At 52.9% G+C, this 11,727-nt stretch overlaps 1 protein-coding gene across 2 annotated transcripts; it reads right to left on the minus strand.

Moving 5' to 3' along the window:
• Window positions 1–633: 633 nt before the first annotated feature.
• HYOU1 (hypoxia up-regulated 1) lies at window positions 634–11,631 on the minus strand. 2 transcript variants are annotated; one of them, XM_081333531.1, is made up of 24 exons: window positions 11,403–11,631; window positions 11,038–11,131; window positions 10,829–10,907; window positions 10,048–10,202; window positions 9,704–9,780; window positions 8,905–9,086; window positions 8,217–8,332; window positions 7,829–8,012; window positions 7,500–7,634; window positions 7,157–7,239; window positions 6,786–6,918; window positions 6,487–6,674; window positions 6,046–6,181; window positions 5,710–5,773; window positions 5,493–5,575; window positions 5,056–5,229; window positions 4,484–4,671; window positions 4,309–4,396; window positions 3,998–4,120; window positions 3,310–3,443; window positions 2,745–2,829; window positions 2,008–2,254; window positions 1,753–1,842; window positions 634–898 (listed from the first exon to the last, which is right to left on the minus strand). In XM_081333531.1, the coding sequence occupies exons 1-24, from the start codon at window positions 11,485–11,487 to the stop codon at window positions 846–848; spliced, it is 2,976 nt and encodes a 991-aa protein (XP_081189657.1). In that variant the 5' UTR covers window positions 11,488–11,631; the 3' UTR covers window positions 634–845. The 2 variants fall into 2 exon arrangements, with proteins under 2 accessions (XP_081189657.1, XP_081189656.1); XM_081333530.1 differs by having other exon boundaries at window positions 5,710–5,770; window positions 6,043–6,181.
• Between the last annotated feature and the right edge of the window lie 96 nt (window positions 11,632–11,727).

Genomic DNA, 11,727 nt, shown 5'->3' on the forward strand with positions numbered 1-11,727 from the left:
AAAAAGCCCAGTTAAGAATCATGCCCAGAGTCGTTAAAGTGATTACCAGAAATCAGACTCTACCACCTTTAGGAGCAAAGAACGCCCACCCGCCCTCTTGCGTAACAGCGGCAGAGTTGCGCAGAGACCCCTTGAAACGTACAGAATGAGGCAAAACTTGGCCACAGCATTGTGAACCGAAAGCAGGGCAGAGGAGACTGGTTCTCTCTTGCTTTGTCAGCGGCCAGCTTCGGGGTTGACGGCCTGCCTCCTGGGCAGTTCTATTCTATATTACCTCCTCATGATACAAAACAGAACATTTAAGGCTTCTTCAGACTGTTACTGCCTATCCGTTTATGTTTCATCTTTGTGACACAGAGCTGCGGAATAAGGACAATGATAGCAGTAGCAATGGCGGCGGTGGCAGCAGCAGCAGCAAAATGCCCAAGGAGCCTTTGAGGCAGGCTTCATCTGCATACCATGTTCAGTTTTCCATGTAAGGAGAGCCACTCCAGGCCCTGCTTTCTGCATCAAAAGCAGAGCCCAGAGCAGATGCACTGTACCGTGTCCTAGAGAATTCCAGGTGGGTTTAATCCATTGCTGAAAAATGCTGATCCCAGGAAAAAGCTGGGTCAGACACCACAAATATTTCCAAAGAGCTGAAAGTCGTCTTTAAAGAAAGGAGTTGATACAGCACAAAATTTCCAAATGAGCAAGAACAAAATCCCCAAACAAAAGGGGAAAAATACAATTCTATTTTGTCATCAGTTTGTGCCATGTTCCACTAACCATGTCCATCATAAAAACAGTAAAATTAACTGTAAATAAATAGATGTTGACGATGCACACAGGGACTTGAGGAAGTGTTATAATTCATCATTACTTCTGGTCTCTTCTTTTGTTTTACCTGTTTGTGGGCCTACATTAAAGATGAAAACAATCACAGTTAAATGTTCAGATGCAAGGATCATGAAACATTCTGAGAAACATCCTGCTTGGCCTTTTGCTGTCGCAGAAGGACAGTCCACAACCCCACGTGGTCTCTGGCCAATCAAGGTGCTCACTTGGGACCAAGTGTCCAGATTGTGCTCAGCTCCCTGCCAGGTGCTAGTGGGAAGTTCCAGCCCACTTAAGCAGCTTTGCACAAAATCCATTCAACTAGCATTATTTTCCCATCATCTGTGTGGAATGTCAGCCATGCTGGAAATGATGCAGGTAAACTCTTTGGGCTACGATGGCCTTTGGGACCGGGACTGCTCTTACTGAGCAAGGTGGCCGTAAGGCTCATCACTACATGCCCCCCCAGCTGCTTAGGGAGCCCCAGCTGCTGTCCTAACTCCAAGGCAAACGGGCCATTAACTGGCAAGTGGCAGGAGACCCAGGTCAGGATCCTGGGGGTGCTGGGGGGGGGGAGCCACAGGGAGGTCAAGGTAAGCGGGGCCTGGTGCTGCATGAGGGCAGGATGGCTGAGAAGAGGCTGTGGGTCAGTGCAAGCACAAGGAGACGAGGGAAACTGTCCAGAGCAACTTGTGACCTTCCCTGCTGGCTTCCCCACTGATTTGGTAAATGAGCAAGCGGTCAGTGAGTGAGGACTACAGGTAAACAAATGCCACTGTGGTGCTGTAGCGTTTGTGGCCCTGGACAAATGTGGGGACCTCCTACCTGGAAAGCCGGTGCCTGGACTCCAGTGTGACCCAAGGAAGAACCAAGGCAAGGATTCCTCCTTTTCCTCGACCCAGTTCCAGCCCTCCCCCTTCAGCAGGGTTTCCTTACCTCCGTCTGGGTCCAACTCATTATCCAGCGGCGTTTCCTGCTCCGTGGGGGGCTCTTTGGCTGGGCTGGCATCCTCCGGTTGATCTGCTCCTGGGTTGTGGAGAGACCATTTTGCGCTGAAGGCAGCTCTCCCTCCCTCATTTCCACCCCCAACGTGCAGTATAGCGAAGGGCACCCCGGGAGCTTCTGAGGACTGCTCCGGCTTCCGGTCCAGGCATCCAGAGGCTGAGAGCACCTGCCAGAAAGTCTGCTCACCTTTCCGAGTCTCCTGCCTGGGAGGAGTGGCCTTGCCATTCTCCGGGGACCCAGTGGCGTTCCTGCTGGCTTCTGCTCTGGTAGCATTCTCCCTCTTCCTGGGCTTGGAGAACTTGGCCTTATTGAGAAGGTACTGCACCTCACGGTCCAAGCCTGCAATCTTCATCTCAATGTCCTTGGAAAGCAGAACAGGCTTGGCGGTGGGGGGCAGCTTGTTCTGCTCGGCCAGCGTCTCGTTCTTCCACACCTGGGAAAAGGCAAGTGGCACTCATCTCCCGGCCGCTTACTGCCTAAGAAGCCACTTCCTCACCTTGGGAACACAGTGTGGGAGATCCTCCCAGGGCCCCTCCTGAGGGACATTACAGCTGCCTTTTACCATTTCATGTCATAAAGGCTGAGACGACTAGAATTCAACAGGGCCACCTGAGGAATCTGACTGGCCACAAATCCTGGCTAGGCCGTGTGGAGATTCTTCCCCTCCCCCCGGGGCAAAGCGACCTTGGGAAATTGATCTCCTGCCCCAAAGGAGGAGCTGGAAGATAGGAAGAGCACTAACAGGTCCTGGAGCAGAAACTGCCTGTGGTTTTGGGGATTAAGTGCAGCTCTCGAACCCAAGTCTGTCTGTTGCTGCATAGGCAGCTATTGCGCCACTCCTTTTTGTGGGTCCTCCAAAGATGCCCCCTTTCGCTGGGACCAGGATCCCCAACATTGTGGGCGCCTCCTGTGGTTGCACTTACCTCCGTCTCCTTGATAGCCTTCTCCAGAGTGCTTAGCTCGATCTCGGTGAATACCTGATCAGGCTCTGGGATCATTTGGGCCCCTCTGAAAGGAGCAGGAAAGGGGTTCAGCCCGCCTGAAGCATAACTCAGGCGCAGGTGCCTCTAGCACAGGGGGCAACTCCCACTCCAGGCGGCCCTCCCCTGCGTCAGAGAGAGGGCAGCTGGTGCTGGGCAGAATCCTCCCTCCTGGAACTTCTTTCAAGCCACCAGGCTGGACTTCAGGGCACACTCTTCATTTTTGCTAATAAAACTGCAGTTCCATTTAACTCAGTAATCGAGGCCCCTCAATTGGAAGTCTTTCCCAGAAATCTCTTTTCTAGCTTCCGCTCACAGAATCAAAGATGCCCCACAATTCATAAAACGCTAAGGAAGGAGTGAAAAGCTGCAAGGCTTTGTCTCCGACTACCTCTTGGGCACTTTGGACATCTGCAATCCCAGCTGCAGAAGCTGAAGATTCTCCCAAGGGTGGAGGGGGGCAGGTCTAAGGGCCCTCATCCTCTGCCCTGGCCTGCCTCCTTCCTACCTAAGGAAAATGCTGGAGTGATTCAGCAGGCTCTCCAGGGCAGCCAGGCGATCTGGCCACTTCCTTCTCTCCTCCACCCGGAAGAAGAGGCTCCGGCACACCCTCCTCAGCTCCGAAAGCTTCTCCTTCAGCTCCTGGGAATCGCAAGAGAGAGGAAATGGAGCCTGGCACAAAGCCATCCTTGGAGGGTTCCTGGTATGGCAGGAGGGGATCCATGCAGAAACTAAGCCAGCAGTTAGACCACGATTAATGGACCACATCTCAGTGAGCTTCACGGCTCATCAGAACATGAACAAAACATGAATGCCAGGAGAGCTGGTCAAATGCGTTGCAATAATGGTGACTCACGCACGGGGCTATTTGTGGCAACCGAGTGAAACACTGAATCGAGGAGGAGGAGGCAGGAAACAATCAGCCACATGCCAGGCTGCTGCCCTGATTGAGCAACCCCGTGCTGAGGCCATGCGGTCTCTTCCTACGAGCTCCCGACAAGGAAAGGGCACACAAAATGCCCCCCACCCTGTCAGCTACAATTCCAAAGTTTCATCTGCCTCCGCCAACATGGCCGGTAGTGGGGAAGCTGGGAACTGCGACCCAGCAGCCCCTGGAGGTGCACACGTTGCCCGTGTCTTCCCGATCCAGAGCCACCCACTGGTTCTTTCTCAGCTTTACATTGGTGACATCTAACCTTCGTTGGGGCTGCATAGCCCTCGTCTTCCATCCAGCTGGAAGCTTCACCCAGTTTCCTGGATATTTCCTCCCTTTCTTCTTCGGTTGCAACAAACTGGTACTCCTCCTGATGGAGCTTGTCCTGAAAAGCACGAGAGGGACTCGTTTCCTAAAGGAGAACCTCCAAGGACACCTGGGGACGTGCCTCGGGCAGCTGTCCTCGTTTCCTCCTGGCCGGCTGAGGGATCTCTGCCGCTTGACCGCTTCAGAGATCGGTCAGCTCCCACATGAGGCTTAGCTGTGGCCAGGCTGCTCTGGCCAGCCTCGTACCTGGGTCTCGAAAACAAAGGCCTCGAGACTGTTGGCTGACTTCTCCCTCTCATGCTTCTCCAGGTCCCTTTTGGTCAGCTCCTGCAACCTGATGTTGGGAGAGATTAGAAGATGGCCAGGAGGGGAGCTTCCTCCTGTGGGGCTGACCCCAAGGGAGACCACCCCCCATGCCTACTTCAGGCTGGAGCTTTGCAGCTCTTCCGGCAGCAGCTCCAGCACATCGTGCACGTCCAGCTCCACTGCAATCTCCTCCACCAGCCTCTGCTTCTTGGCCTTCTTCTCCTCCTCCTCCACCACGGCTGCCTTCCCGGGGCTCTTCCCGGGGTCCTCCCCCTTTCCAGCCTCTGCTTTATCTGCGGTTTCCTAGATCGGAGCAACAATGTTTCCAGCTGCTCATTTTCCCTTTTGCCAGAGGCCACTGAGCTCCTATTCTGCCTCTGAGATTAAGTCAAGTGAACAAATTGCTCCAAGGAATCCTGCTTCACTGGATCACACAGATGATGTCACTTATTGGGGGGGGGCAGTCGGGCCAGTCGCTCCTTGTGGGGCCAGTCGGGCCACAGAAACATCTGCAGTTTGAGAACCAGCCATTGCAGAGACCAAGGGGAGGAAAGGATTCGAACAAGCCCACAGATGAAACGTGACACAGATCGGGGAGACACCAGTGGCCCTGCTCCACCTGGAGCATGATGCTCGTTAACCACAAGTCTCCCCGCCTTCCCTGCCAAAAAAACCAGGAGGCCTCACCTTGGACCCTCCCTTTTCTCCACCCTCCTCCTGGCGGTCCTCCTCAGTGGCAGAAGCCTCTCTGGCAGGTTTCTCCTGAGACATGGGCGGCTGCTGCTCGCCTTCCTCAGTAGCAGGCCCAGCATGGTCCTTCTGGCCATCTCTCCCAAACTCTGCTTGAGCCTCTTCCTCCTCCTGGGGGTGGAAAACCACAAGGGTCCCTGGGAACACTTCTGCAAAGCCACACGGCTCAGCCAAGACACGTGGGACTCTGGAGAGCTGGGAGGCCCAGCCCGAGCCACATAAAACCCATGGCCAATGAAGACCAGCTTCCTGAAAGACCCAGACATGCCGTATAGCCCCATGCAAAATCCAGGATGCTATGAATCCCCACCAGACCCACCCTTTGCTGATAGTAACTCCACCCCCACCTGCGTTAGGCTCCAGCCTTTACTCACATGAACAGCCTCAGTCACGTTCTCAAGAGCTTCTGGCCCAGGGCTGCCTCCTCCAAACAAGCTGGAGATGGTGTTTCCAAGTTCTGCCCGGAAGATGAAACAAGCCTCAGAACGACTTCAGACAAGGCCAAGCCTTGGCTGCAGCTGAGGGGCAAGTGGGACAGAGCTCCCAACCAAGCACAAAGCCCAGAGGTTGCTCCTAAACAGAAGGTCTTACTGGTGAGAGTGGATTCCTCTTCTGGTTTTTCTTCTACCACTGTCTCAAATACAGATTCCACCTGGAAGAGGGCAGGAAAAACGCACCTGTAATGTGGGCTAGAGCTGCAGGCTCAGCAGCAGGTGTGGGCAACCTGTGGTCCCTGGCCTTTGAAGCCCTCCCTAATCGTGACTGCTGAAGGGTGACAGGAGGGTTTCCTGTCATTTTGAAAAAGTAAACACACGAAAACCACAGTGAAAGCTTTCACAAAGTAGACCGCAATAGAAAAAATGTAACCAACTTGACTTACGTGCTCAGTTTAACATGACACACTCTGCAGCCGTCTTGACTTACCCTGTCGAGACTCAGCACGCCACTCTCATCCATACTGAAATGAGCCTTAATGCCTTTGGATTCGTAATCCAGGTGTTTCCTGAAGCTCTCGCCCACCCCGCGCAGCTTCACCTTTGTGAGGTTCAGGGACCCAAAAGCTCTGCATCAAGATGGAGACTGGTGAGCAGCGAGGCCCCTCCTCATCCTGCAGCCTCATTCTCAGCTCTGCCACTGAGATGCCAACCCCAATGCAAGCCAGGCAAAAATGTTATTCCTCAGTTGTCCCCCCCAGGTCCCAAAAGGAGCTGAGGGAACACAGCCTGTTGAGCCCAGGTGAAGGCTCCAGCTCTGAAAGCAAAGCAGGTAGAGCCTGGGGGTTCCGCCCAATCTTGGGATTCTTCTTTCCTGGGAGCTACACAGGCAAAAGTGGCTGGACTCCCACAGCCGGCCCCAAAATGCCCTCACCGTAGGTCGCTGTCACTCAGGAAGCCCATGTCGGCATAGTTGACCTGGAATTCGAAGTCATCCGTGTAGCGGTTGAAGGTGATCACCTTGCGTTGAGGATACGGTGCCATGCGCTGGAAGAGGATGCGCCGGTTGTGCTTCAGACTCTTGGACTCGTCCCCCTCTTCAACTTCCCGAGTGAACTCAACCTGTGAAAGGGAAAGGGGAAAGAGATGGCCTGCTTGCTCTCTTCGCCACTGTGGAAAGTGGCACAATCCCCCGATGCCCGGCACTTCTCCAATGGCCCTACCTCCCCTTACCTGGATTGGGTACATGGCTGCATCACGGACAATGAAGGGCTTCACCTTGAAGGCTTTGCTCAGAGCAGCTGCCTGGTAGACGGCACCCATTGCAGCAGCCTCATCTGCATTGATGTTCTTCCCCAGCTCTTCCCTGGAGGAGAAGGGGAGAGAATGCCTGGGGCGGGGGGCATGGCAGTCCCAGGGTCCGTGCTCTACAGCCAGCTGGAAAGAGCTGGCCTCAGTCCCCGTTCCTGCAAGTCCAAGGCTCTCAGAAGCTCTGCAGGCACGGCCAGGAGAAAGCACCGAACGGGTGCCTTGGGTGAGATGCGACTGTCTATGCTTAGTCAACTTAGAAGGCAGCGGGGAGGAAACCAAGGAAGCATCCTTACTTGCCGACTACTTGTAACAGAAATTCCTGCACCTTTGGCACTCTGGTAGCCCCTCCAACGAGGATCACTTGGTCAATTTCATCCTGAGAGGGAGTGGGAGAAAGAGACCGGGCCTATTTCAGGAGCCAGGCTGAGTCTTGCTATCCGACGGTAGGAATTCTGGGTGGTCAGCAGCACTTTTATTATTATGTATTTCTAACTAAGGTGCGAACTCAGAAACGAGAACTTTCCAATTAATAAAATGAAGGAGCAGCTGCTGTGCAGTCCGGCTCCGTTTCATCTGCTAATAACTGGTGGAGCCCTGCAGCTCCCAAAGGCTGCTTCCCACGGCTCCTGTACCTACCAGGCTCATCTCGGCGCTACTGACTGCCTGCCGGACGGGTCCCGCCACCCGCTCAAACAAATCAGAACACAGATTCTCAAACTCTTGTCGGGAAACTTTGGCCTTGAAATCGATGTCATCTAATAGACCCTCAATCTGGAAAGAAGGAAAGAGGAGCTGAGAGCCCCCAACTCACCCCTTCAAATCCTCCAGCCGAAGAACTGGCATGGGAGGCTCCCCTTCTTCTCAAAGCCTCCATCACCTCAGGCTTGCTCCTGCCCCCTTTACCAAGCTGCCAACCTCAGGCTCCTGGTGCCTGGGGGCAGTCGAGAGCTCTGGGCACCACCTACCTGGGCCACGTGGTCCACATTGGCACTCAGCACTGTTTTCACCCGGTTGGCTTCCTTCAGTAGCTTGGCCATGGCACGGAGATTCTGACGGACACCCTTGCGTGGATGTTGCTCATTGAAGAGCTTGGCCAGGTGGTCACGAAGGCGCAACTCCATCTGCAGCCCTCCCAGCGTCCGATCAAAGCTGAGCAAAAGCAGCCACGGGCAGTAGGACATCGACGAAAGCTACTTGTAAATAAGCCCAACCCTCTCCTCTGACTCCCCCACCCCAAAATGAAGCTTGGCCTCTGTTCCCTTCCCTCCAACATCTGACTCATTTGCACATCTCTTTCCTTCTGACTTGCCAGAAAAATGAGAGATCAGATTCCAAACATAAATTCTTTCTTACCCAACCCCCCTGATCTGCAACTGAGGCTGGACCCCCGAGTCCTTGGTCTTCAGAGTTTGGTAGGTCACAATAGTGCAGATGGTACTGCTTGCCCCCATGTCGTAGAACATGATGTTCTGGAAAGAGAAAAAGGTTGCAGTTCAAAGGCCCCGGAAGAGGCATTCAGAATGACTCCTCTGCCTCCTCTGGGAAAAGGATACCAGCAAGTCAGACTGTGGCCTGCCCAGCCCGGCTCCTTCTCTACTGCCACACCTGTCACGGAGATGCCGTGGACAGGGCCCAGAAACCCCTGGAGGCCTCTATTCCTAAGCTACCAGTTAACATGTGGTATTTCTGCTTTGCTGGGCTCTTACAGCCTTGATTCCTTTATAGGATTGTGAAATCCTCAGTTTACAAAAAGAAGCAGGGTGTCCATAAAGCTGAGAAAGGCAGAAGGAAAGAAAAGAGGATGATAACCAACAGTAAGGTGGACTGGACTCAATTTGAGAAGGCCTGAAGGACCAGGGTGGGAATGGACCGTCCTGAAAAAAATCTATTTCTGTGGCTGCTAAGAGTAAACACTGTCCTGATGGCATATAATCACTAAATCAACAAAAGCTTTATCTTTAAACTGGGAAAGAGACCGTTCTTTCTGAATAGTGCACCATCCAGTTTGTCCCAACCCACCAACCTCCCTGGCCAAAACCACCTGAGCTGTGGCATTGATGTCTTTCCTCCGGAAGACGCCATAGTTCAAGGCCACGGCAGTGTTAGCGTTGATGAGCTGCAGAACCTTGAGATCAGCCATTTTGGCTGCATGCAGAACGGCTCTCCTCTCTGCTTGGTTGAAGTATGCAGGAATGGTGATTACTGCATCTTTGACTGGTTGCTCTGGAGGATCAGTGAAAGCAGCCAGTTAACTCACAGTTCAAGTACCTTTTAACTTCCTGTCATTTATTTCATTTGTGGGCAATATGTAACTTTCAAAATGGATTTCTTTACAACACTAATCTCATTTCAGCAACATACTAGCCAGCTAACACATTATTGTTAAAAACAACTCAAACATTATCAACAATATAACAAAGATCTAGAATTATGCAATGCTTGGAGCATTTTTGATAAGTTCCTGTCAAAAGCTTGCAACAAAGTTAAAATTGTGTTAAAACTAATTGCACACTCCAAATATCCCCCAGAAGAATGATTTAAAAATTAGCAAGGTAAGGACCATCCCCATTTTTAGAAGATTGCACTTTGCAAAGGGATGTGATTGACCCTGAAAATACTTGTCTCTCCATGTTTACATCTCCTCCTGCTAACATTTCAGGGGGAAAAACTTGGGAAGCAATCTATTATTGCAACCTAATCTCATTGCTCCCTACTGCTAGATGGGACTAACAGAAAAAAACTTAACACCACCTGGAAAATCACTTTCCCAGCCTTTTACCAGCATCCATTCCCAAAAGTAAATTCTCATGCTTCAATGTATACACAAAAGTAATCCCAACCTGCAAAGTCCTCAGCCAGTGCCCGAGAATAATTCAGGACCATACCCAGCATCTCTTCTGGAGAATATTGCAACTTGCTGCAAAGAAGAACGATAAAGTCCCCTTAAAGATGCTTATAGTTTCTATCCATATGACAAGTGCAAATGGTTCAAATCCCACTCCTTGAATGATAAGGTGTCTACCCCACACCACAGTTATTCCAACAGACATTTGGTACACATGATCAATGCCCAGAAGGAAAAAAATAAAGTAAAACACAGGACTCGTTTCCAGGAGGTACAAGACTCTGTGACTCAACTTGGTTGCTGTGTCTGAGCAGTGCAAAAGACACTGTGGATACTCACTCCGAGAGCCTAATGGTGACAGTCTCCCTTCTTGCATCTTTCTCCAGCTGATGCTCTGGGAACCATGACTGGTACTGAGCCACTTGGGGGTTGTCAAAATGTTTGCCCAGAAGGTCTTGGAAATAACGGAATGTGACCTTTGGAGTTTTGATAGCCTGTAAAATAAAAGCACCACAACACACAATGTTACAGGTAAGATTGTCTGAATCACTACACATTCTCTTCATGACCTGATTTCCTTGTTACCTTCTGGGAGGAGGCTCCGTGGTATCTGAAGCAGAACATCCAGATTCAGTCAGTTTTGTTTCATGCTGTATTAACCCTGTGAACTCTAAAGCGTCCTCCTTCCGTTATATATTCAACATGGACGGCGATTAATATTTATATTTTACTTATAGGTAGGGGGGTAGGTCTATACGTTATGTCGTACATAAGATGCTTAAATGCGTGTTATGAGAGCAAGCAACTAAATTTTTAATGTGTGCCATTGTCCCACAGTAAAAGTGACAATAAAGGTTATCTATCTATCTATGCAGCAGCAATGTTTTTTCTCACAATAAAGCTCAAACAGAGCTATTTCAAAATGCGAAACCTCTCTCTGCATTTTGCAGCGTGACTCCAGAAGGCAATGAGAACCTGCGAGCTGCTTAATGACTGGAGGGCGTGGGGAAAAAAGAAGAGCAGAGGCAGGGCAGAAATAGCACAAATTCGATTCAAGAGCCATTGAGAAATAAACAGAACTGATTGGGAGACAAAGAGAAAAGGGAATCTGAGGGCTTACCACTCCCACTGCGCTTTCACCAAAGAGCCGCTCGTTCTCCTTCAGGGCCACAGCTACTGGGGTTTTCCTTCGAGACTCCCTAAAGCAAGGCAGGCCAGTCATGCCAGTAAGTCTCCCTTCTACGAGGAGCCCCCCCAGAGCCTGCAGGCCGAGGCACCCGCCGCACCAGAGGGAGACGCTTCCCACAGAGCCGGAGCCAAGCCACTCACTTGTTTAAGACGATCTCCATGGGGACCCCGGGCTTGACCAGAGCGATCTTCATGGATTCGCTCCCCAGGTCCACCGACATGACAGCCAAGGAATCTGCGGCGGCACAAAAGCCTCTGCGGGTCAGCTCTTCTCCAAAGAACGTCGCGGCCCGATCGGAGAGCGCCCCAAATCTCAGCCCCGAGGAGCCGGGCTTAAACCTACGCCCGCCTCGCCCGCACCCTCCCGCCGAGCGCCGGAGGGCAACGAGCGGCCTAGGACGGCTCGGGTCGCCCCTCGGGCGCGGCGAGAAGCGGCGCGGCTGCGGCCTCCCGGCGGAGCGAGCGAAGGGCCCGGGGAAGGAAGCAGCCGCGGCGGGGACGCTCACCGGAGAGCGGGGGCAGGCAAGCCAGCGCCGCTAGGACGAGGCGGCCGAGGAGCGGCAGGCAGGGCCAACGGGGCGCGGGAGCCATCCTGACGAAGCGCGGCCGGCTCGGCTTCTTCTACGGCCTGCGGGGCGCGCGGCGGGGGCGGCGGCGTGGAACGAGCGGCGTCCCGAGCGATGTCCGCGGCCGGCGCGGCGTGTCTCCCTCGGCCGACTCGCTCCTTCCGCGGCGACAGCGACGCGCCTTCAAGAAGACGCGGCGGGCGCTCATTGGAGCGGCCCCCCGCCGCGCGCCGCCATTGGTCCACGTCCCCAGCGTCCGGGGGCG

The sequence above is a fragment of the Vipera berus genome (assembly GCF_964194415.1).
Source record: "Vipera berus genome assembly, chromosome: 8".
NCBI lineage: Eukaryota > Metazoa > Chordata > Lepidosauria > Squamata > Viperidae > Vipera > Vipera berus.

What these genes read in the sequence shown, in the direction of transcription:
- HYOU1 (XM_081333531.1), bottom strand. Translation starts at nt 11,487, where the DNA reads ATGGCTCCCGCGCCCCGTTGGCCCTGCCTGCCGCTCCTCGGCCGCCTC. An exon ending in AGAGGAATCCACTCTCACCA is followed by an intron (nt 5,576 to 5,709) that starts GTAAGACCTTCT and finishes TCTTCCGGGCAG; the next exon opens with AACTTGGAAACACCATCTCC. An exon ending in GCTATGCAGCCCCAACGAAG is followed by an intron (nt 3,444 to 3,997) that starts GTTAGATGTCAC and finishes TGCGATTCCCAG; the next exon opens with GAGCTGAAGGAGAAGCTTTC.